The sequence below is a fragment of the Papilio machaon genome, chromosome 9 (assembly GCF_912999745.1).
Source record: "Papilio machaon chromosome 9, ilPapMach1.1, whole genome shotgun sequence".
Classification (NCBI taxonomy): Eukaryota; Metazoa; Arthropoda; class Insecta; order Lepidoptera; family Papilionidae; genus Papilio; species Papilio machaon.
The window spans coordinates 1,404,568-1,429,024 of NC_059994.1; the positions used below are offsets into that span (position 1 = coordinate 1,404,568).

The 24,457-nt window shown below is 36.5% G+C and overlaps 4 protein-coding genes across 10 annotated transcripts in view; 2 read left to right on the forward strand and 2 right to left on the reverse strand.

Annotated features, from left to right (window-relative positions):
- The window catches only part of LOC106712875 (tolloid-like protein 1), a 51,191-nt gene extending 47,776 nt beyond the window's left edge, over window positions 1-3,415 (reverse strand). For both annotated transcript variants that reach the window (XM_045679272.1, XM_045679271.1), the window contains exon 1: window positions 3,326-3,415. The gene's annotated coding sequence lies outside the window, so the exon portion shown is untranslated. The remainder of the gene's footprint in view (window positions 1-3,325) is intronic.
- Window positions 3,416-6,279: 2,864 nt separating this feature from the next.
- Window positions 6,280-14,802, forward strand: LOC106712841 (T-complex protein 1 subunit alpha). Of its 3 annotated transcripts, XM_045679203.1 has the most exons (11): window positions 6,280-6,435; window positions 6,896-7,019; window positions 7,518-7,635; window positions 9,728-9,909; window positions 10,443-10,707; window positions 11,326-11,578; window positions 11,760-11,850; window positions 12,245-12,437; window positions 12,658-12,798; window positions 13,135-13,318; window positions 14,367-14,802. In XM_045679203.1, exons 1-11 carry the CDS (start codon window positions 6,363-6,365, stop codon window positions 14,387-14,389), a joined length of 1,647 nt encoding a protein of 548 aa, XP_045535159.1. In that variant the 5' UTR covers window positions 6,280-6,362; the 3' UTR covers window positions 14,390-14,802. The 3 variants fall into 3 exon arrangements, with proteins under 3 accessions (XP_045535159.1, XP_045535158.1, XP_014360981.2); XM_045679202.1 differs by lacking the exon at window positions 14,367-14,802 and having other exon boundaries at window positions 10,443-10,711; window positions 11,330-11,578; window positions 13,135-13,943; XM_014505495.2 differs by lacking the exon at window positions 14,367-14,802 and having other exon boundaries at window positions 13,135-13,943.
- Window positions 14,803-15,501: 699 nt separating this feature from the next.
- Window positions 15,502-17,795, forward strand: LOC106712830 (valacyclovir hydrolase). 2 transcript variants are annotated; one of them, XM_014505483.2, is made up of 5 exons: window positions 15,502-15,638; window positions 16,086-16,343; window positions 16,486-16,639; window positions 16,805-17,060; window positions 17,443-17,795. In XM_014505483.2, exons 1-5 carry the CDS (start codon window positions 15,618-15,620, stop codon window positions 17,537-17,539), a joined length of 786 nt encoding a protein of 261 aa, XP_014360969.2. In that variant the 5' UTR covers window positions 15,502-15,617; the 3' UTR covers window positions 17,540-17,795. The 2 variants fall into 2 exon arrangements, with proteins under 2 accessions (XP_014360969.2, XP_045535141.1); XM_045679185.1 differs by lacking the exon at window positions 15,502-15,638 and adding an exon at window positions 15,645-15,799 and having other exon boundaries at window positions 17,443-17,594.
- Window positions 17,796-18,252: 457 nt separating this feature from the next.
- Window positions 18,253-24,273, reverse strand: LOC106712870 (serine/threonine-protein kinase Warts). 3 transcript variants are annotated; one of them, XM_014505536.2, is made up of 5 exons: window positions 24,051-24,273; window positions 23,143-23,624; window positions 19,757-21,854; window positions 19,356-19,642; window positions 18,253-19,239 (listed from the first exon to the last, which is right to left on the reverse strand). In XM_014505536.2, exons 2-5 carry the CDS (start codon window positions 23,395-23,397, stop codon window positions 18,820-18,822), a joined length of 3,060 nt encoding a protein of 1,019 aa, XP_014361022.2. In that variant the 5' UTR covers window positions 23,398-23,624; window positions 24,051-24,273; the 3' UTR covers window positions 18,253-18,819. The 3 variants fall into 3 exon arrangements, with proteins under 3 accessions (XP_014361022.2, XP_014361023.2, XP_014361021.2); XM_014505537.2 differs by having other exon boundaries at window positions 24,046-24,273; XM_014505535.2 differs by having other exon boundaries at window positions 23,958-24,273.
- Window positions 24,274-24,457: the final 184 nt, after the last annotated feature.

The window sequence follows — 24,457 nt, forward strand, 5'->3', positions numbered from 1 at the left end:
GGTTCAGAATACTTGCCACGAAATAAGAATAAAATAAAGAGAAAACTTTTCTTTTGTAAGTATTGTACATTTTCTTGAACTAAATCCTCTTATCAAAATCCTCTGACAAAATATAAATCCACATGAAACATTCGTTCAACTTAATCTCCTCAGGAACGTGCACCAACGACATGTGAAAACAATATCAAATTTAACAAACACGAAATACGTGCTAAGGGTGTCCTGTGAAACATGTCACTGCATATACAAGAGAAGGCAGACAATAAATAACTCAGTAGTTTATTCGATATCGTATTTTTCAATCGAGTTGACATCTTATAGGGGTGATTTTTTCTACCCAATTCTCTGACACAAAATACTTATAGCACCTACTATTCAGGTAATGACATGATACACTATCTTTTTCCCGCGTCTCCGAGCGAGAAGAGTGTCTGTGGCTCTGGGGTTGAGCACTTGAATTGTAGCCTGCAGGTCTTGGGTTCTTATCCCACCATATATCAATGTGTTTTTTATTTATATATGTACATTTATCCGACGTTCTTACGGTGAAGGAAAACATTCTTTCAATCAATTCTATTCGTGAAGAAAACCCAGTTTTCGGAGATATTTGATAAAAACAAAATAAACTAAATAAACTTTATACAAGGTATTATAAACTTTAAGGTTTATAAAACCATGTGTGCCGATCCCACGTAAGTGGGATAAGGCCAGGGTAGTAAGAAGTAAGATATTCGGGGTAATCGCCTAAGAATTTCTGATTCAAAATCAGCAAAGCTCCTTCGTTTACCTTTTCGTAACTTTAAACAAATGATAATTTAAACAAAATAAAAACACTTAAACTATACTCTCTAGCGTACTCATAAAATAAACTGTAACCCGACGTGGCAGTGGGGCAGGAGGGATACAAGGGCTCTCCGCGTCCCGACAAAAGGCTTTCACAGCGTGCACAAGTGCACATGTTTCTTCAATTCCTTCACGAATGCTTTGTTTTACTGCAACCTTACGAATTTAACAATAATTACTGCGAGCCGTTTTAATTTTAACACCGTTTTGTTGGATAATAAAATCGACATTTTTTGTTTAAAATTTAAATTTCGAAATAGCTGTTGTGAGTTGTGACAGCAACAAAATATTTGTTATACTTATATTTGACAGAGGTTTCCATGTCTTTAGCTTTATGATGGTCTTTTCGGTGCATAGAGGCATAATTTAGATTAAATATATTTGAGGCCGGCCACGCATCTGCGATTCCTCTAGCTGGATCAAATAATTTTAGGCAGTCCGTTGCTCGTTTGCCCCCTTCTCCTATATAAAAATAGACATTTTTTTTGTAATAGTGTTTCCGCTATGAAAATCCATGTTATCATTAAAACCGTTATTTCATTTGCTCCTTTCCAATGTTTGTTTCCAATCAGTTTGGCACAAGTCACGTTAGTTTGTGGCGTTGTTTTCTTATTGGCGGTATCCGCTGCCAAATGACAGCCAAACTGTTGTTAGCAAAACTAAACCAAACCGTGGGTATCTTTTACATGCGACATTTTAGTGGTTGCTGACTGTCAATTACTGCCTTTATGCAAAATACGCGTAAGTGCCAATATATAACTATTCTATCAAACTTTTTCTTCAGCAGAAACATTATATCTTTAACCACGTTAACAACAAATTGTCAATTATTTTCTATCATATTATCCTTTTTGGTAATACGAAAAAAATACATTATTCTTATTACAATTTTAACTGCTGTTTTACTGAAACGCGTAAAGTTACATAAGTTAATACGCAATGTTTATTAATACTAACCTACTTTTTCGTTTTCGAATTGACCGTATAAATAAGGAAGTGGAGGGCTTTTAACGCGGGCCGGTACACTTCGGGTCACGAAAAACTGACAACCATTCGACCGTTCAATTTAAATGCTAATGTACTCGAACGGAAGAAAGTAGCTTGTTAATAAATATTACATTCACAAGGGGCAGAGATTTTTATAAAGATATGAAATAGTAAATTTATTTATGACAAAGAAAAACAAAATTTGGGACAAATTGTTTGTATAACGTGGAAAAGTCAGAGACAACAATAGATTTTTTATTTTAAAAAACGATAAATTAGCCTGGGTCAACAACAAAGGAGAAAACATTATGGTTTGTCTGGAATTCATAATTCTAGACATATTGTAAAGATTATTCAATTGTTTTTTTTTTAATAGGCGGTGACACACGAACAAGAGACCATGTGATATCGTCAAAATAGTCCATTCATTATCTAGGCACAAATTTCGTTAGCCAATTTTCAATTTTCAACAGATAAGAGATTGTGTATGAAAAAGTGAGCGTATTAAAAAATGTGTTATTTTGTTTAGTTTAAACTAGTTTCCTTTACCGAAAAAATTGGAAAAAATTCCGATTGAAAAATTGCACAGAAACATTATTATTAACTTTACTTTTTTCAAAGAAAACATAAAAATATTATACGTTCTCATACTTGTGTTTCGACAGTGGAACACCACGATTAGGATCTGTTAGGATCACTAACCTAACGGTGGGATTTTAGTGGTTAAATACAAGTATGTTCCACATCGTAAAGTTGTTAATGCATCAATCCTAAGGGAAGGAGGAAAAGGGACGACTGAAGTAAGGACAGCGCCTCTGCATTTGCGCAGATGCTCAAATTTAACTAAAACCCGCACAGCTGATAGATATTATTGTTATATAGATGTTTTTAACTAAATCTAGAATTAATTAGCCCAGCATAGTATAAATAAACAACAGACATTTATAAAAAATCGTTCAATTATTATCATAGATTTAAACTATATTTGAAATTAGATTTTGACCATAACTTTTTTATCTTTAAGTATTTCTAAACAGAAAATTAAATTCGTTTGTTTTCATATTCTATTTTTAAATTAAAAACTTAAATCTTCGTAATTAAATTGATTTGTTTTATCTGTATAATATAGTAAATACTGGGATAATTTTAATAATACATAATATGAATGCTTATCGCTGCAATATGCAACCAAGTTGCAAACTATTGCAGTACATGCAACTATTGCAGTTTTATCTCTTCTCGTGTTGTGAAAAGATCGGAAACTTAATATAGAGAAAATCAATAACAACTTGATTTCACCTTCCACTCATTCTCTTAACCAGTTTATATAATGTTAGACTTTGTTGACTCGTGTTATCAGGCCCGACACTCGCGCCCTCTACAGCAACGTCTTACCACGCCCACACGTACGGATGCTGCATGGACCACTGACACATCTTAAACTGTAATGATTACTTTAATAATTTAAAGTATCGTTTTGGTGAACTTAACTTACCCCGCGTCAGCGTAGCCCCAATTTAGGCGCCATTTATCGCGAGGTGTAAGCGCGATTTGCCAGAGCGGTACAGCCCTACAGATTGCGGTGGCGGTCGGCGCGCGACTGACGCAAAAATACGCGTGCGTGACAGCTCCTGACGCCTGCGCGGGTAGTTACAATTTGTTTTGCACGGAGCCTTATCGCACCCTTAGTGAACGAAATGAAATTAAGCTGGAGTATGGATGCGACACTCACTGCGGGGCATTACAATGAACGTCGGGATCCCGAAACATTTCTAGCGTTTACAAATACAAATACAAATATCCTTTATTGTGCACTATCATGGAGTTACATAAAAAGAAAGTACAACAGGATTTTCACAAAAGGCGGTCTTATCGCTAAGCAGCGATCTCTGCCAGACAACCTTTGGGTAGAAATTAAGCTAAGTAAACCAAATCGGTAGGGTGCACATGAACAGTGATAAGAAATAAAAATAAAAACAATAGAAATATTAATAAGAGAAAATAAACTAATACAATATTTCAGCAATATATAGTCAAATTAGAGCTGCAGATAGTGATCTTTGACATGTTTTTTAAATGATTCAATACTTTTACTGCATCTAATAGAGAGAGGTAAGGAGTTCCATAGTTTCACAGCGTAAACCGTGAACGATTTTGAGTAGAAAGAAGAAGTGTGTGAAGGAGTAAGAAGAGAAAAGTTTGTACTAGAACGCAAGGTGTGGTCATGAGTGAGATATGTAAACTTAAAACGTTCTTTCAAATAATGTGGAGCAAGTGGATTGAACAGTATATTATATAAAGTAGAAAGAATGTGAGCATTCCGGCGAAGACGGATTGGGAGCCACTTGAGCTTTACACGATATTCGGATATGTGGTCATATTTGCGTACCCCAAATATAAACCGTATACCAACATTTTGAAGGCGGTCAAGTTTATTTAATTGCTCCTCTGTGAGATCAGGATAGCAAATGTCGGCATAGTCAAGTATAGGCAGAAGTAAGGACTGAACAAGCGCAACTTTGGTAGGAATCGGAAGAAAATTACACAAACGTCGAAAAGAACCAAGGGCTCCGAACAGTTTTCGACTCAATTCCCGTATCTGCGGTACCCAACATAAATTACGGTCAATCAGCAGGCCAAGATTTTTCACAGTGTCACTGTACGGGACTATTATGCCATCAAATATAATAGGTGGTAGTTGATGCCAGTCAATTTTACTAATAAGACGCGAGCTGCCAACAATGATAGCTTGCGTCTTAGCAGGATTGACTTGCAAACCATAAGATTTAGCCCAACGCGAAATACTGGCCAAATCCATGTTAGCTATATTTATAGCACTTGGTAAATCAGCTAAAGTCGACTGGTTATATATTTGGAGATCGTCTGCATATAGGTGGTAGAGAGAAGATATTTGAGAGCTTATAGAATTAATGAAAATTGCAAATAGAAGTGGGGACAACACGCCACCTTGCGGTACGCCGGCATTTATGCTACACCAAGAGGAATAATTATCTTGAACTCGCACACGTTGCCGACGCCCATACAAGTAACTATGAAACCAGTCAATAACAGCCGGAGATATGTTAAGAGAGCGCATAATTGCAAGTAAAATATCAAAATCCACAGTGCAGAAAGCATTGCTGAAATCCAACAATGTCAGCACCGTGAGCTTTTGATCATCCATTCCTAATCTTATGTCGTCAGTGATTTTCAAGAGTGCAGTAGCCGTACTATGGCCAGGACGGAAGCCAGATTGATATGGATTTAAAAGATTGTTGCAGGAGAGGAAGGAGTTAAGTTGTTGATGGACAAGGCGCTCTAGGACTTTGGACAAAAACGGAAGTATGGATATTGGTCGATAGTCCGACGGAGAGGATGGTTTGGACTTTTTGGGTAGAGGAATTATTTGTGCCTCTTTCCATAGATTGGGAAATGACCTGGTGGTAATTGAATAATTTAGGATGCGTTTGATGATGGGAATAAGAATATCAAGTAAAGGAATGACCATCTTACGGCTAATGCAGTCACCGCCAACAGAGTCAGAGGAAATGGATAGAATACTCTTCTCGACATCACGATCTGTGAATTGACTAAAATTGAAAGAGCAGTTACTGGAGTTGGGTATACTAGAAAGATATTTTAAGGTGTTTGATTTATCTATGTTACTTATGAACGATGAAGAGGAAAAATGGAGATTGAGACCATTTAAGTCAGTATTATCTGTTGGAGAGTTTTGTTGCTTACCAACTCCAAGTTTTCTAAGAAATTTCCAGACCTTGGCAGGATCTTCATCTTGAACAGATTTATGGATATGGCGTCGTTGTGAATCTCTACACGCCATATTGCAGCGATTTCGAGCTATTCGAAGCTTTTCACGATTTGGCTTAGCTCGTCTTAACCGAAGCTTTATATGAACTAGCCACGAATATAGTCGAAAATTGCACTTATTTGTTTTAAAATTTTAACTTCAATCATATTTTTATTTGTTCTTGCATTGCGAAAGCGTTTAATATCATGTAATTATTAGCGACGTTCAAGACTACAAATAATAACTTTGTTAGTTAATTAGTACGTTATGCAACTGTGGCATTTCCTTTTCCCAGGCACCCAAGACAGTCCAAGAGATTACCTGCCACTGCATCTTTCCTTCTTTCTTATTGACTGACTATCCATCTGCGGTGGATCAACAATTTAAATAAATACAAACTGGATCACCTATTCGAAACTAAATACTCTACCAACTACTCGATGAACTATTCCATCATTTAGTATAATTAATTATTTGTTGTATGAACATGAAAAAAGCATTAGTTATACAAGAGGTAAGGTGGTTAAAATATTAAAATATCCTCCACCTCCTCTCCGCACACCTTTTAATAAACATCGATAATCTGTATTTCAATACATACTGGCAATAAACAATTTATGTGTCATCATTTTTTAAATATTGCAACACTGTTCCATCTTTTTTCGAGAATCAAATAAGTGTGACGAGTGGATTTTTGTGATTTTTGTGATAAATAAACCAAAATATGTCTACACTCGCAGCACCTTTATCCGTTGCAGGGACTAGATCCTCGGGAGCACCAGTCAGAACTCAAAATGGTAAGTTTGATAGCTATAAAACTCACATGATGTTGTACCCGGTAGATCACATGCACTACCTCATATGGTCTTAAAAGTACAAAATTTTTACAGAAATAATGAAATTTAACTATTGTTTTAAACTTTATTTTAACATCATGATAGAAATAAAGCATATGTAACTTAATTTTTGACTATTTGTTAATTATATTTAAAACGCAATATAAATAACCTCTTTGTTCACATTTCACGCTAATTTGAATAAATTGTAAACATTTAAATTCACCTTAATATAAGTAAATGCCAATAAAATCTATTTGTTAAGACATTACAGTCAATGTCTTTCACATTTATTTATAAAAGCGTATTTGAAATGTAACTAATAAAACAATTTTATGACTACAAAATTTATCTAAGATTTTGAACACAAAAATTCCATTCTTATCTCGAATTGTGTTTATAAATGAATCTATCCTTCCAGTGATGGCAGCTGCTGCTATAGCCAATATTGTGAAGAGTTCACTGGGCCCGGTGGGACTAGACAAGATGTTGGTGGATGATATTGGAGATGTTACTGTAACCAATGACGGTGCTACTATTTTAAAGTAAGTGATTTTATGAAATATTATAAATACTATAAATTTATCTCTATCACACAAACAAACGCACGCACATGAATGAATGACTGGCTGAACTCTACTGCCCCTGTACTAAATTATCTGCACCATGTTGGAGTAATTACGGGGAGGCTGAAAACGAGCGCAGCCTTCAGTGACAAGCTGGAGGCAGCACCAGCTGAGCCTCTTCCCATTAGCCAAGAACTATTTTTTTTTCTCTTTAATTGATATCTTTATAAGTGTAATTTTTTTTATGTTTGGTTGATAAACTGTATTTTATTTTTTATTATTTATTTTATTAAAATGATTGAGTTTTCTGTCAATATTCAACCCTAAATGTTCTCAAAAAATTCAACATATCATAGACTAATTTATATAACTAGTTATAAGTACCCTGTTCAAAGTCAATATATTAAAAAAATCATGCATAACAATCATAGTGGTACATAAGTATTAAAAACAGTTAATAGTTTACAAAATTTCTAGGATGCTGGAGGTTGAGCATCCAGCGGCAAAAGTATTGGTGGAACTGGCTCAGCTACAGGATGAGGAGGTGGGAGATGGCACCACCACTGTTGTTATAATTGCTGCTGAATTGCTCAAGGTATATTTATTATAACTAAAGAGTAGTGATGCAACGGAAGTGTCTTAGCGGAACCAGAAACGGAAACAGATGTCAAAAATAAATTTTAGCAGAAACGGAAACGGAAACGGATGCGGAAACAGAAGTGTAAATAATATAAAAAAACATATTTACAATTTTTTTTTTTTGTAAAATCAGTTTGTATTCGTTTTTAATTTATTAAGGCATTGGATATCGGTGTCCTTTAGCCTTCAATGTATGTATTTTTACTGTTCTGCAATAAGTTAAAATACGTGTTGACAAACGGAGGCTTTTATATATATATATATATATAATACGTTAGAATCGTGTAAAAAAGATTACAATCAATTGTTTACAATATGTAAAATTTTGCCTATAGAAAAGAAAGTTAAGTTAAGGATTATATTAGATAACTATTTCAGAGAAGAACATAAAATTAAAACAAACAATATATACAAAACCAAACGGGTGAGAGAGGGCCAATATGTTACAACTAGGGCAAGTAATTACTACGGTGAGAGAACAACCAAATATCTTGTTCCCAAATTGTACAATGCTACAGAATGGCTTAGAAATGACCCACATCAGGCGATAGCATCAAAAAATGTTGTAAAAAATAAGCTAAAAAAGTATTTTTTAGAAAATTAATTACACTAACTAGTAGGTTTAGTATAATATAATGAGTGTCTGTCGCCATCAAACTGCTGTGCAGTTTGGCGACTTTTTATAATTCTTGTACAGTGTAATTTTTTTTTTTGTGAACAAATAAATAAAAAAAATACAAAATATTAAAACTTAAAAATAAAAATATTATTAAATAGTAAAAATTCACCGTAAAAAGTTTTGGCTCCCAGCTGTTTTATTTTGTAAACAGTGAATGTGTTAAGTATCAAATACACCAAATCTAGATTAGAAAAAGATATAATTATTTGGCGTCGGTTGCTCGTGGCACTTGACTTGCAATCTGCAGGGGCTGGGTTCGTATCCCGCCATGTACCAATGTGTTTTTCGATTTACATATGTACATTTATCCGACGTTCTTACGGTGAAGGAAACCATAGTGATGCTGCACATATCTGAGAAAAAATTCAATGATATGTGTGAAGTCAACCCGCTCTGGGCCTGTGTGGTTGACTATGGCCTAGTCACCCCTAATTTGGGGTAGGCTCCGAGCCCATTAGTGGGGATGTATAGTGAGCTGATGATAATAATGATGATGATATGTTACATGGTTATCACTTATTCAAAAGTACATTTAAAAACTCGTAAGTATGAAATAGTCACATTTTGCCATTTGTCAAATTGTATATGGACAACAACTAGACAGTTTACTCTAGCAAGAGAAACTGATTGTTTCAAACAGCAGCAGAAATAATTACGCGCTTAAATTCACGAAAAAGTACGTAAACAAACAAATGCGACAAGTGCCGAAAGGCCGCGCACGGACTGCGCGTCTCGCGCCGCGCATTTGGATCTCTCAGCCGTCGTAAAGTTCCGTTTTATCTCCGTTATAAAAGTTGCGGAAACAGAAGCAGAAACGGATGTTGAAAAGCGCGCGGAACTTCCGCACTTGCGGAAACGGAAACAGACATCCGTTGCATCACTACTAAAGAGTTTGTTTAAATATGCTTATCACATGAAGTATAAATAATATATGAATACTTTTCCATTTGACAGTCCTATTATTAATTTAACTTAGGAAATATTTACCATCATGCTATGATCCTTTATAGCGGAGTTCAATTATCATATTTTTATTTATAAACTAACTAGTAAGGATTTTCTGAATTTGTAACATATAAGAGCTGCAAACTGAAATTGTCTATTAAAATTAACTTTACAAGATACATGTTTATATATAACTTCAAACTTTCGTGGTTTTTACTAATATACTGTTCTTAAGAAAAGGGATTCTTACCACAATTAGGCTGTTTGAGCTCCCGGCACAGTAATTGTATGCGCCATATTCACGGGTTGACCCGTGAACCAGTCAACCCGGGAGCTCAAACAGCCTAATCGTGGTAAGAATCCTGTTTCTTACGAACAGTATATTACATGTTTATAAGCTGAGTTTATTGATATTCTATTTCAGAATGCAGATGAATTAGTAAAGAACAAGATCCATCCAACCAGTGTTATCTCCGGCTACAGGCTGGCTTGCAAGGAGGCGGTTAAGTACATTCAGGACAACCTGACTGTCAGTGTGGAGTCACTCGGTCGCTCTTCCATTGTCAATGTTGCCAAGACTACAATGTCCTCAAAACTTATTGGAGCGTATCCTTTTTAATTTTTTTCTTTTTATATTAATATAGATAGTAAACTAATGTGCCAGGACTTTATCAAATAGAGTTGAATTTGTCTTGAACATTTAAATTTCTTATCAGTGATCACTATCTAGGCTTTAAAAGTGTTGCTGTTTATTATTATTACCTACTAGCTGTCGCCTGAGAACCCTTCGGCAAGTAATTAAAATATAACTTGATAAGTAGCCTATGTGTTCTTCCACACTATGTTCTATATCTGTGCCAAATTTCATCAAGATCCATTCAGCTGTTCCGGAGATACCTTCAAACAAACATTCATCCATCCATCTAAACTTTCGCATTTATATTGAAATTCTTTAAAAACTTCCTTATTACAGTAATACTGGCTGGTAAATAATCTGTCTACAAAATTCAAAGAATTTCTTCTATGTTAGCTTTTAATTATTTCTTTTTACTTTGTCTAATATTAACAATCTTGTCATAAAACAAATTACGTAGATAAATCGTTGTATCACTCAAAATTTTCCTTAAAACTTCAAATAGTGATGCAGATTTCTTCTCCGAGATGGTTGTTGATGCTGCCCAAGCGATTAAGACAACAGATGCTAAAGGCAATGCTATTTATCCAATTAAAGCTGTGAATATACTCAAAGCGCACGGCCGGAGCGCACGGGAGAGTGTACTAGTGAAAGGTTACGCTCTCAACTGTACGGTTGCCTCACAGGCTATGCCAAAGAAGATTGTAAACGCTAAGATTGCTTGCCTTGACTTCTCTTTACAGAAAACTAAGATGAAACTTGGTGTTCAGGTATGTTTTTATCATTACTAACTCTGCTGTATGTTAACACTCATTCCATACTCTTACAATAAAAGTAAACTCACCAGGCAAGTTAACTTTGGATATGTTTATAGTTTCTTGATAGTATATGATATATGTGTTTAAACCCGTGATGTAAATCCATATGTTGTTTTAAAACCTATTTGCGGATGAAAATATGAACCATATATAGATGTCTTGTCAGCTCGCGACATCATGAGGTGCAGCACAGAATGCCATGTTTGGTATAGCGGAGCATAAAGAGATAATAACCTTGAACCGCCAAGATGGCGTGAAGTGGAAGTAATTCAGCGTTTCGTCTGATGAGTGTGGTGCCGGAGGCCTAATCTTAGTCCTCTTTCCCATTTGCGGTGGTGGAGGTGGATTGGATGGAGTAGATGCATAGAAAGGTTAAATATTCTCTTTTTGTGTATCTCCTCCTTCGTCGATTGGGGGTAGACAGCGTATCTACAATTGCAAATGTCTATGGCAGCGGTCGCTTCGCCATTTTGGTGAATTCATGTGGCCGCTTGTTCGTTTGCCACCTTGTAATATAAAAAAAAGATATTTGAAAAAATTTATACCAACCAAAACCCATTGAATCCTCAGGTGCTAGTCACAGACCCTGAAAAACTAGACGCGATCCGCGCCCGCGAGTTAGACATCACAAAAGAGCGTCTGAACAAGATCCTAAGCACGGGAGTTAACGTGATCCTTTGCACCGGGGGCATAGACGACCTGTGCCTCAAGTACTTTGTGGAGGCCGGAGCTATGGGAGTGAGACGGTGCAAGAAGTCCGATTTGAAGAGAATTGCCAAAGCTACTGGCGCTGCCTATCTTACTTCATTGACAAATATGGAAGGTAAGATAGCTGGGATATTAATACGGGTTGCAGACCAAGAGCTAAGCTAAGTTAGTTTAGCTTAGCTGGCATAGCTTATCATGGAATAGCATAGTTTTTCATACTTATGTGCAGACCGCAAACTATGCGAAGTAAGATATGTGAGCTTTCCCCTTTTCTAAATCTTATACACTTTTTTCAGGTGAAGAAGTATTTGAGCCGAGCATGATTGGTGAAGCCGCAGAGGTGGTCCAGGAGGAAATATGTGATGACCAGCTCATTCTTATCAAGGGGTAAGTTGAACAAATTGTAATAATTTTACATTAAAAAATTGTCAAGATTTGATCCTCCATTAGTATTTAAAATGTTGAAACATCTGTGATTAAAATATATCAGTGATTTTATACATTTTTTGGTAGTGTTTGAAAGAATAAACCAGCCGCAGGCCTAATTTTAGTCGCCTTTCCCTTCCAACCTTTTTCTTAGAAGGAAAAGATGGAAAGAAGTGGATTTGACAGAAAATAATACGCATAGGAAGGGGTTTTGATCCTCCTCCATTGATTAAAGGTTCACAACAACACAACTGCAATTGCGGATATATTGTCTATTGGCAGTGGTCGCTTCAGATCCAAGTGCTCATTTGTCAGCTTATAAGATTAAATATATATATATCTCGTTCCATTTTAGTCCAGCAAGTCGTACAGCAGCTTCGATCATCCTCCGCGGTCCCACAGACGCGTACTGCGACGAGATGGAGCGCTCGGCTCACGATGCACTGTGCGCGGTGCGTCGTGTGCTCGAGTCGGGCCGTGTGCTGGCCGGTGGTGGTGCTGTTGACGCAGCACTCTCTATATATCTGGACAACTTTGCTACCACACTTGTATGTTAAATATTTAATAGACATTACAGTTTAACCCTTTCACTGCTGTGAATGACAAACATAGCCATATTTAATTAATAGATCCATGTAAGATTATACTAAAATTACATAAAGATACATTCAAATTTTCAAACATGACTTTACAATGACGATAAAGTGTGAAGACAGATTTAGACTTTAACAGTTAATTAGTAAAATTAATTATACTAATATATTGCAGAGTTCTCGTGAGCAACTAGCTATTGCAGCTTTCGCACAGTCGCTGCTGGTCATCCCCAAGACGTTGGCGGTGAACGCGGCGCGAGACGCCACAGACCTTGTTGCCAAACTTAGAGCATACCACAACTCCTCTCAGACTAAGGTAACATTAGAAATCACTATCTTTTAAAATAATTACATCAAAAACATCAAATGCATTTTTCATACAACTGTTTTTTTTTTTAGTTTTAACTTATATTTTAATATTTATTCTTTACTAGCTTTTACCCGCGCCTCCGTCCGCGCGGAATAAAAAATAGAAAACGGGGTAAAAATTATCCTATGTCCGTTTCCTGGTTCTAAGCTACCTGCCCACCAATTTTCAGTCAAATCGATTCAGCCGTTCTTGAGTTATAAATAGTGTAACTAACACGACTTTCTTTTATATATATAGATTTATTCTTTGTTTAAATGTTTATATTAAATTTTCTTAAAACAGGTAGAGCATGCAAACTTGAAGTATGTAGGCCTGGATCTAACAGAAGGAACACTCCGTGACAACTTAGCCGCTGGAGTAATAGAACCAGCAATATCTAAGATCAAATCTCTTAAATTCGCAACCGAAGCTGCCATTACGATTCTACGTATCGACGACCTGATCAAACTGGACCCAGAACAGAAGGGTAAGAGTTACGAAGACGCTTGTAATGCCGGGGAACTGGATTAATTGGTGACCAGTCTAGATTGGCCTGTGTTTGTTCGGAGTGAACTGTTTAATTTAGTGCCTAATTGCTTTTCTTACAGTGACTTTTATTTTGTATTGTTAAAACACACGCACGTCACAAGTTTCATATATTTTTATACAAAAAAAAACGGATATTAAAAAAATACTTCCATAGTCTATGTGCATACTTTATGGTTCTGTGACGGAATTTTAGTCTATGGTTTTAAGAGACAATTTTATTGTAGCTGTAATATTAAAATTGTGTCTTATCACTGAAAATAAATGTAAAAGTTTTCTGGTAAACTGGCTACTATTTTCCTTATTTTCATGCTGTTTTGTATGTTATATGTTTGTATTGTGATTTTCTTGAAATGTAAAAGTATTTTGAAGTTGTATTTCTCAAAAATAATGTCAGGATCGCAATGCATTTACGTTATTATTGTTGAAAATGGTGTAACAAAAAAAACTAACTATTATTTAAAGAAATATAACTTCGAAAGAATCTGTTCTCAAAGCCTGATGAAATAAATAGAATATTATTACACTTGTGCCTTTAACCTACACATGCATATAGATATTATTTTTGTTAATAGCTATGGTAACACAGTTAAAAAAAACACCGTCATCAACTCATATACCTTCATCCAAGGAGGTTAAAATATAACCTACTAGCTTTTACCCGCGACTCCGTCCGCGCGGAATAAAAAATAGAAACGGGGTAAAAATTATCCTATGTCCGTTTCCTGGTTCTAAGCTACCTGCCCACCAATTTTCAGTCAAATCGATTCAGCCGTTCTTGAGTTATAAATGGTGTAACTAACACAACTTTCTTTTATATATATAGATTAAGTTTTGGGAGACTAGACCTCAGTACGATGTCATAGTGCAGTTTAAAAACCATGGACAGATTAAAAATCAAATTATTTGTAAATTTTGGGAATTTTTTATCATTTATAATTCATACAATGTCAAATAATTTTTGTAACACATTTAATAACTGATTCCAGGAAATGATAGAGAGGATTACTAACCAGATGAAAATATGGGAAAGAATTGATGTTAGAACTTTAGAGATCGGAGTTAAGACTAGACGTTTTAATAATAGGATTAGAATAAATTAAATACCATTTTCTAGACGTATTTATGTTAAAATTCGCACACCAGTGATCATTTTTTATTGTCTACTTCGATATAGTTGTCTATGGATACAGACCAATGAAAAACTAATTTGGGCTATGAGAACAAGAAAGTCGGGCAGTATTTTATTACGTAATAAAAGTTTTAATTTCATTGCCAACTCTGTATTAAAAAGGCGAATTTTTAAGAAGTGAAATTCCACTTGAGAAGTTATAAATTAATATAACCTTTGTTTCTTTGCTTTTAACATAAAATACTAGAATGTATTGTAACTCGCTAGGACGCTGTGCCGTCGATATTAATAAAATAAACTATAATATTAAAAACTGTTTTTTTTTGATCCTATAAATGTCTATTATCTGTCTAACCAACCGCAAACAAAAACTATATTGCGAAGCGAAGTTCGCTTACTATTTTTTTTATTACAAAACTAGCTTTTACCCGCGACTCCGTCCGCGCGGAATAAAAACTAGAAAACGGGGTAAAAATTATCCTATGTCCGTTTCCTGGTTCTAAGCTACCTGCACACCAATTTTCAGTCAAATCGGTTCAGCCGTTCTTGAGTTATAAATAGTGTAACTAACACGACTTTCTTTTATATATATAAGAAATGCAATCGATGTCACTGCATTTCTATCGGCTACAATCTAGATTTACGAATGCATTGTCAACTCATTAAAAGGTAAGTTAATTTCTGTGTATATATTATTGTACTCTTTGGTTAGGAAGGATGAGAAAAATCTCTGATATTTTGCTTTTTTTTGTTTGAATTTCAAAATAAATAGTCATTCGATTTGACAGTTTTATAGAGCCACCATTTAATTTTTTTAGAGCTTTGCCAGACAGTAGCAATAATTTAAAATACTGCTTTGAAATTAGAATTAAGAAAAGGGTTGGACTGCGCGGCAAATGTTAGTAAACCACAGTTAAAAACTCAGTTGTTTCAATGCACAAATTGTGATTTAGACATACGTTTGTACAAAATCCTCAAAACATAAAATTGAAAAAGTGTAAAAATTTTTAGCAATAAGTACATTGACGAGATTTACAAGATTTGAGTGTTTTTGTACTCTACTAATCTACATTTCCGGACAGAAGTTTCAATTATCAGCTGATAACAAATGTCAAAACTCAAAATGCAGGTTTGTTATCATTTGTTATGAAATCGCCTTATAAATAGGAACGGAGTAAAACTAAAATATTAAACATGCTTTTAACTATAAGTAACAAAATAAATTGTCTTACAAAGCTAATACCTCCAAGACTCTATAATGCTTTTTTATCCACTGCTGTGACTGCCAAGGTTTGTAAATATTGCTAATCAGAACGTAATCTACTTTCGTAGGTTGTATAACTGCACAACAATACACGTAGTTTTGCTATCGTGTCTTATCTATTTCATATATTTTCTCTTTTCTATCGGTATGTATCCTCTAAGTATCAAGGAATACAAGTCTCTTGTCTTTGATTTTTTTTTCGGCGCCAGTGTTCAAAGCCTGGTTTATATACTTATATTCAAAAATGTCTATCTTTTAAATACTTGTTAGACAAGAATTATCTGAGTAAATACTAGAAGAAATTATTTCCAGGAAGAAAAAGTGAAAGTAGGCAATTATAATATAAATTATGTTAAAGTGGGAAATGGTCCACATAATGTATTTTGTATGCCGGGTGCACTGGGAACAATATGGTCTGATTTCAAACTGCAACTGGAAGGACTGAATAGAGATAAATTCACAATATTAGCATGGGACCCTGTGGGCTATGGGAAAAGTAGACCCCCAGAAAAAGAATTTACTCCTGATTTTTATGAGAAAGATGCAGACATTGCGGCACAGCTTCTTAAGGTTTGATTATTCACTTTATTTAGTTTTATTACTCTATTATTTATTCACATTTTGTATATTAAGACCATAATGTACAAGTTGCTTGTTCTTTCATAATATTTACAGACATGTATATAAAACAATTTCTATTTACTGTTGACAGCAACTAAGAATACCAAAATTTTCAATATTAGGATGGAGTGATGGAGGAATAAGTGGTATGATCCTAGCTGCCAAATACCCCAGTGTTGTTAACAAGCTTGTGATATGGGGAAGCAATTCATTTATGTTGCCACATGAAGTTGAAGCATTAAAAAGTAAGTATTCATTTTATTAATATCCACTGCCCTTTCTCATGCTTAAGTCCTGATGGCATTCAAATAGTGTCAAGCTATTTGTTAGAGAAAGATCTCTAGACTCTAGTAGACTAAAAAGGAAGAGGTGTATAATACTCAAAATTAAAAGACATAATTTATCACCAGAGATTAGAGATGTCAAAACATGGTCAGAAAAGATGCGTGAACCAATGATAAAAGCTTACGGGGAGGAGAAGTTTGCTCAGTACTGGGCAAGATGGGTAGATGGTATGGTGGCAATAGCACAAGCTCAAGATGGCAATATATGCAATGAGATTGTAAAAAACATCAAGTGCCCCACATTTATACTGCACGGGGAAAAGGATCCTCTGGTTGATAATGTCCATGTATCACATCTACATACACATATAGAAGGATCCAGGTATGTTTTATTTTGGGTTACTATTATTTTTTTGATGCTGAATCTTCAAGTAACGCCTCAAACACTTCAATATTGCGATCCCTTTTGTTTTCTGATAAAGAAATAAAAATAGCAATAGTATTGTTGTACAGCTGTTACATTATTTGAATTACACATACATAATCTGTAGCAAATTAACAAATAACCTTGAGAAATTAATACCAAAGCTCATACAATAAAAATAAATTATTAAAAAAGATGTGAATATTTTAAAGAATAATATGTTTTTGAATTTTACTATTTCATATTACTGTGACTTCACAGAATATGGATAGCATTGTTACCTTCATGTGAAAAACAGTGTGAGAAGCACTAATTAAAATTTTTGCTGTTTTTTTTTCAGAATCCATTTATACCCAGAAGGCAAACATAATATACACATACGTTACGCCGATGATTTTAATAAAAAGGTTCAAGATTTTTTACTATTTCCTAACTGACTGTAATGTTGAATTTATTGTAATTTTAAGAGGTTGAGTGTAAACTTTTTTATGTATATCAGCTTATTGTCTTTCCTTCAAATCTTTTGGACTGACTTTGATTACAATAACAAGGTCAAGCTTTAGTAGTTACCATTAGTTTGCACTGCTGGGACATTCACATAATGTCCTTTTGTTACTGTTTTTATTGTTTTATATTTTAGGTTGTGCGGAATAAGTTGAATTCTGTAATAATACCGATCATTGTAAAATCGACAAACAAAAAAAAAGGTTAAGTATTTTATATGGGTTAAACAAAAAAATAATCAACAAATTTCCCATGTTTTATTTTTCATTTACTTCTTATAAGCATGTTTCATTTTCAGAATAAAACAATTTACATTCGATAACACATAATTTAAGTGAAGTGACTCGTTAATATACTGTACAAGTTACAACTCGTCTGAGGATATCCACAAACTTGCCTCTATCACGATGCTCGCGGCTATTTTGTTCGCTTTAAATACATACGTCACTAATCTCGCTACATATAAACAATTTTAAGGTTAGTTTAAAAAACAAAATATTTCCAACGTATCCAACTAGAATTCTATTGCATGTTTGGTATGCTTTAAAAACAACCAAAAAATTATTTAACAAAAGAGTACAATTTGAATTAATAAATATCTATTGCACTCTACAAGTTGTAAAATGTTTGATAGAAATTGTTAAGGCACTCATGAGCTAACATCCCGCAGATACATGGAAGCACTTTGAAATCACATCACATACAGCAATTCCAAAAAAATACAACTGTTAATGACTTTCATAAGTTACGTTTTACAATTATATAAACAAACACACATAAGCGATCTAAATCGATAAATACATAAGAAAATATAGTGACAATTAATTCACTAATTTGCATGATTTGCTTCTTATATTATAAATAATTTCTCTAGTTACAAAAATAGTATACAGTGAACGGAACGCGATACGACGCGCTCTAAAAGCACCATAGTAACCCAGGCTGTGTCCTAACTGTGTCCATACGTTACATATATTACAATAAAAATAAGATTACTCTTACAAAATACATAACGATACAATATTACAACATTATCACCGGGATTATTAACAATACGGTTTTAAGATTTAAAAAAAAATTAAATACGTTACATTCGTTATGTTTACTAAAAAAAAAAATTCCTAGTGTAATATAGAGAGTCAAAGGCACACACTTTGTAAAAAAAAATCCTACAAGTTAGTCTCAGTGTCTCTGGTTGCACTGTCAGCTCGGCTCACACATACACGGGGCCCTGATTATCGTCGTCCAAGTTGATCTTGTTCGTGTATCCGTCATCGAAGAACCTTCGGAAGGTGAATTCGAAGAAACCATGGAAGGTCTTGCCGTTATCTAGGAGCTCGCTGTCCGACTTATTCGAATCGGAACTACCAGAGTTCCGAAGCTTGTCGGGGTCTATGGGGTCAAAGTTTGATGTGTCAGTGGGGTACTCGATTCTCGGTATGTAGGGCGCCACTTGCTTTCTCAACCCCTTCTCAAAGTCGATGCTCTTGAGGAAGGGATGGTGCTTCACCTCGTTGGCGTCCTTTCCGAGTCTCGTGTCCTGTCCAGAGCACAGCTGCAGGATGAGGTCTTTACTTTCTCGCGACAGGTTCGCCGCGTCCGGTATATGCAGTGTGCTCTCCCAATTTATTACCTAGAAATAAACAATAATAGGTTTTAACAAATTAAACAGCGCCTTTGATGATAAATGTGTCTTCTGTATGGTAGTTAAAAAAGATAAAAAAGTAGAGGAAAAAGCTTGTAACATACCTTTAACTGCGTCTCAGCGGGTGTAGACGCGAGGAAAGGCGGCGATCCGACAAGCATTTCGTAGAGTATGACGCCGACTGACCACCAGTCGCAGAGCTGCGTGTACCCAGTGCGTTGGAGCACTTCGGGGGCTATGTAGTTTGGTGTGCCGACCAGTGAGTGAGCGAGACAGCGCTGATGCTCGCGCTTGCGCCGCCTCTCCAGAGGTTTAAGCTGGTGACATCGGCACTCCCCCATTGCACCCCATTCACCGTCCACTGGATCCATTGAATCCTGCCGACCGTGATCTGTAAAGTAAAAGAAATTGGTTTTAAAAAGATCTTACTGATTGTGCAATCACATCATCAAGTTCACTACTGGAATTAACAGAGGATTTTTAGAGTAAAAGCAGATTAACTCACCATTTCTTTGATAGTATTTTGAATTATGCGTCCATCTGAAGCCCGTGCATAGACCGAAGTCAGTCAACTTTATATGACCGTCTCGATCTATTAAAATATTATCGGGTTTGATGTCCCTGTGGATGAAGCCCATTTTATGAACACTCTCCACTGCGCAAGTCAACTCTGCGATGTAAAACCTCGCCAGGTTCTCTTCAAATATCCCCAATTTTATCAACAAGGACATTAGATCACCTCCAGGGATGTAGTCCATGACGAAATATAGATTGTCCTTGTCCTGAAAACTGTAGTACAATTTGACGACCCACTCGTTATCTGCCTCTGCAAGAATGTCCCTCTCGGCTTTAACATGCGCGACTTGGTTGCGCTTGAGCACATCCGCTTTACGCAGAGTTTTCATGGCATATAGATGACTAGTATCAATCTTCCTTACGAGCGTCACCTCCCCGAACGCGCCCACGCCTATCGGCTTTATCTTTGTGAACATAGACTTGTCCATCTTAGCCCTCTTCAACCTTATGTAGTTGGATTCCTTCTGGGAGAGCATCTTTCGCATCTGACATTGAGCCTCCGCACTGAGCCCTATCTTCGTCATCTCTTTTTCCAGCTGCATCCGACGGTATGTCCTCTGTTTGTACGATTTGAGAATATTTTCGACGTGCTGCTCCATGAAGAATTTGAAAGCTTGAGGTGAATAATTTCTCACTTTACAATCCCTTCTTTCGTCCTCCTTTTCTTTGCTGATATGCTTGCGTTCGGGTATAGGCGACTGATGTCTGACCTTATCACCCGAGCACTTGTCGGAGCTGGATGGGGTGCTTTCTTTTAATAAATTACAATTTTGGTTGAAACACTTGATTTCCATGGGGACCTGGGAAGTTTCACCTTTCATATCGCAGTTGTTCGGATATTTTTTATGTAGAGGAGAATGGTGCGAGTTGACCGTCGTCGTGTTGTCATTCTGGTTACCGTATGGCGGCGGAGGGATGGGGTGCATACCTCTTTGGACGGCCAAGGCCTGCATGGTGATAGCATAACTCGGAGGTTCAGTGGTGGGGACGGTGGGTGTGGTTGCCGTCGGTATGACGGGCGGGGTCGTACCTGGCGACGATGGTTTGGGCGCCAGCGGATAGCTCGGCGGCGTCTGCGCTTGCTGCTTCTGTTGGATCGAGCTAGCATAAGACGGCGGCGGGGGCTGGACGACGGAGCTGGCGACCGGCGGTGGGGCTACAGGTGCAATGGCAGTTTGCAGGATTGGTTTTTGGACTTGAGTACTTTTTACAGATTGCATTATGATCGGAGGCTGGACCGCCTGTCTCGCCGTCCACGGCTGAATCGGCGTAGGGCGAGTCATGCCGGACGACGAGCCCGTCGATTGCGTGACGGTAATTGGGCTGGGTGACCCCGCGGAAGTGCCTCCGGAGTAGATCCCCGACGAGGGACTTTTCCTGTAGTCTTGCGACTGAGTGGGGCTCTGTCGGTTCTGCATGGAGACCGAGTAGGACGGAGGCGGAGGTACGCCGGACAGGGGGTAAGGAGGTGGGAGTTCCGCGCCGGTCGAGCCGGGCTGGTATATGCTTAGCGCTTGTATTTGTTGACTTAGTTGCTGTTGTACTTGAGGTCCATTCTGAACTATCATAGGTTGTCGCGCCGGCGGCGTGGGCGCTCCCGAAGCGACGGGGCTGGTGCCTCTGGCGGGCGGCAGGGGCGGTGCGGGCGACATCCGCTTCATGAGCTGCTGCACGGAAGGTGGCACGGAAGGCGGCACGGGCGGCGTGGAGGGACATCTCGGCGGCGGCGGCGGCGGAGGCTCGGAGAAACCAGACGGAGAGTATTGTCTACTCAACTTCTCGTGTGGCAGCGGCGGCGCGTCCGACTGCCGAGGACTGTCCGACCTCGAGCTTCCGGCGCCAGAATCGAGCGCGGGACTTCCCCTATGGAGATTAAGCTCCCTCTCTAAACTTGGCTTCCTTATTAACTTAGTACTAAAGTTACTGGACTTTAGCACACCATTGAGAGGTTCCTGTTGTTTAGACAAATAGTCGAGAGCTGCGTCAAAACGGCCTCCCGCATATTTAAGAGCCTTGACAGCAGGATCCTGAAAAAAATTGCAAATTTATAATTTATACAATTTTTTTTACTGTTAGATAAATATTTTAGCGGAAACAAAGAGAGATTATTTATCAGATGCTAAAGAAATTGTAGTATAAGGCTTATCTGTAGGAACACATGTTTTCAAAGTAACACAATGATTATCATGTTTATATACAATGTAGAAGGCAGTTTACAATCAATGAACTTGTTTTATAATCAGCTTGCCTTCCAGACTAAACAAGAAAAACAAAGTAGTTTCTGTAAAGATTAATTTATAAACAACTAAAAAATTTCAAATCAATGTTATGTTCATGTAGGTAATAATAATAAAACATTTTGCTTAACCAAATTATAGAGCTTGTGAACTAATGGCTTGCAATACAATCATTTGGGCATATCATTGATACAACATGCATTCTGTACTACAAAGTGTGAAGTAGGTATTATCGAGCAAGTGATCTCTAGTCTATGGAATGTTCCCAATAATCACTTGGTAAAAATTGTTTCATCACAAAAAATTGCTATAAAAGGTTCACCATCCCCATTCTATTACATCCCTAATTGTGGTCAATTGAAGTTTCGCCAATTCAAATAAGAAAACTAGGTGTCGTCTGCGATTCCGTCCGCGCGGTATCAAAACAAAACTTATTAAGTAGCCTATGTATTTTTCTAGACCATATCCTACATATATGTCATCGAGATCCATTGACTTATTCTGGAGATACTTTCAAACAAACATTTGTCCAACCATCTAAACATTCACATAATATTAGTAAGTTCTACTTAAAAGTAACAGTGAAATAATACAGTTGTTTAAATTATTGTTTTAAAGTAATTAATTAATCCTAATACAAACAACTAAAGTCAATTTAAACAGATGCATTATTCTTTTATCAAATCATATTTTCTTTTTTTTTAAATTCAAATTCTCATTTTTCCTAAAACAAACTACTAAATCTCAAAAATAAAAATATAATGCTGCCTTTTATACAATACTAGCTGTCGCCCGCGACTCCGTCCGCGCGTAGTTAAAAAAAAATGAAAAATAGATATTGACCGATTCTCAGACCTACTGAATATGCTCACAAAATTTCATGAGAATCGGTCAAGCCGTTTCGGAGGCGTACGGGAACGAAAACTGTGACACGAGAATTTTATATATTAGATATTACATTTTTATGATTCGCGATTGTTTTAGCCTTATATAAAAATCAAAGACAAGCAATTTTTTTTTTCATAACAGTAATAGGATCTAATTCAAGTTAATAAATTAGAAAATAATTTATTCTTACCTCTTCATATCCAAGAGCAATTAATTGATTTAGGGATTGCGGCAGCACATTCAGATCCTTTTCCAGCCCATTACCAGATGATGAACTAAAGCCGGAGCTGACTCCGGAGCTCACTGTACTCGCTGCCGAGGAACCAGGTGGTTCAGAGTTTCCAATATTAGCAAATGGGAGCAAGGAGTTACGTATTTCGGCGAGCGCCTTCTGGTGATACCCGGAGGAGCGCGTGGCCGTCTTGCCGGGCGCCGGCGGGTTCATGGCGCAGCGCCCGAGCGCCAAGCTTTCATCCCACCCCTCCCATCACATAAGCACACCCCGCCAGCTGCACTTATCAGCTGTTACAACTCGCATTTGTGTTTTGATTGTGTATTCTTCTTCAAAATGTTTTGTCACCAATAAAATGAAATTCACTCACTTTGATGTCCTATTATTGCTTCTAAAACTTTGTATGGTTCAAATTTTATCAAAATTTCACAACTGGACCACTGAAAATAAAACACACACACATTTTAAACTAGAATTTGTAGCTGGTTGTGTTACTAAAATGTATCGAGAGTCAAGAACTGTTTATTTTGAGGTACACAAAATAACATAACACTTTATAAATAAGATTTTTTGGCAATTTGGCAAATTAAGATGATAACAAGATTGAATATAAATCAAAAATTGGAGACAGTAATAGCAAAGCAAAAGAATGCTCAACACGAATCAAATCTGTCATAGGAGCTGTGGAATGCCAAAATTAGAGTCGGCTTTGTTACACATACAATATGAGAAAAGGGATGAATGAAAGGTATAGAAGGAGTCAAACAAGTTACTTGATATTCCTTTACTCTCCGCAAATCCAAATGAGAATCTCAGACGTCATAATCTCGTAAAATAAAAATGATAGTCGAGTGCTCTCACATTACCGATGACATCGTTCTTCCACAACACAATTTAGTATTACAAAGTCAACGCTCGTGCATACACAAAATAACAGATACCGGGACGTGTTTTCGTAGAAATATTGCGATATATCTAATGATTTACGAAAACAAAGGACTCTAAAACACAGACATGCAAGTTGGCAAACCATACAAAGCGACCATTTTGAAGAATTACCACATTCTTTAGTGTGTTCGTAAAGCTACGCCAAACTGACGTTTACGATTCGTATTTTGTGTTATTTTGAAAGATTGCAATTGTTGCAAAGATTCATATAATAAAATTAATTAATATTCAAAGTTATTTTCAAGTGAATTAATTATGAAAATTTATATGGTCAAAAAAAATAAAGGAAGTAACCAAAACTGAATTCTTCAAAACATAAAAGAGG

Coding starts and splice junctions, on each gene's coding strand:
- LOC106712841 (XM_045679202.1), top strand. CDS start 6,363: ATGTCTACACTCGCAGCACCTTTATCCGTTGCAGGGACTAGATCCTCG. Junction 9,910..10,442: donor TCCTCAAAACTTATTGGAGC/GTATCCTTTTTA, acceptor AACTTCAAATAG/TGATGCAGATTTCTTCTCCG. Junction 12,799..13,134: donor ACAACTCCTCTCAGACTAAG/GTAACATTAGAA, acceptor TTCTTAAAACAG/GTAGAGCATGCAAACTTGAA.
- LOC106712830 (XM_045679185.1), top strand. CDS start 15,704: ATGCTTTTAACTATAAGTAACAAAATAAATTGTCTTACAAAGCTAATA. Junction 15,800..16,085: donor CCACTGCTGTGACTGCCAAG/GTTTGTAAATAT, acceptor AATTATTTCCAG/GAAGAAAAAGTGAAAGTAGG. Junction 17,061..17,442: donor ACACATATAGAAGGATCCAG/GTATGTTTTATT, acceptor TTTTTTTTTCAG/AATCCATTTATACCCAGAAG.
- LOC106712870 (XM_014505536.2), bottom strand. CDS start 23,397: ATGAACCCGCCGGCGCCCGGCAAGACGGCCACGCGCTCCTCCGGGTAT. Junction 19,643..19,756: donor AAAATACTATCAAAGAAATG/GTGAGTTAATCT, acceptor TTTACTTTACAG/ATCACGGTCGGCAGGATTCA. Junction 19,240..19,355: donor CCGCTGAGACGCAGTTAAAG/GTATGTTACAAG, acceptor GTTTATTTCTAG/GTAATAAATTGGGAGAGCAC.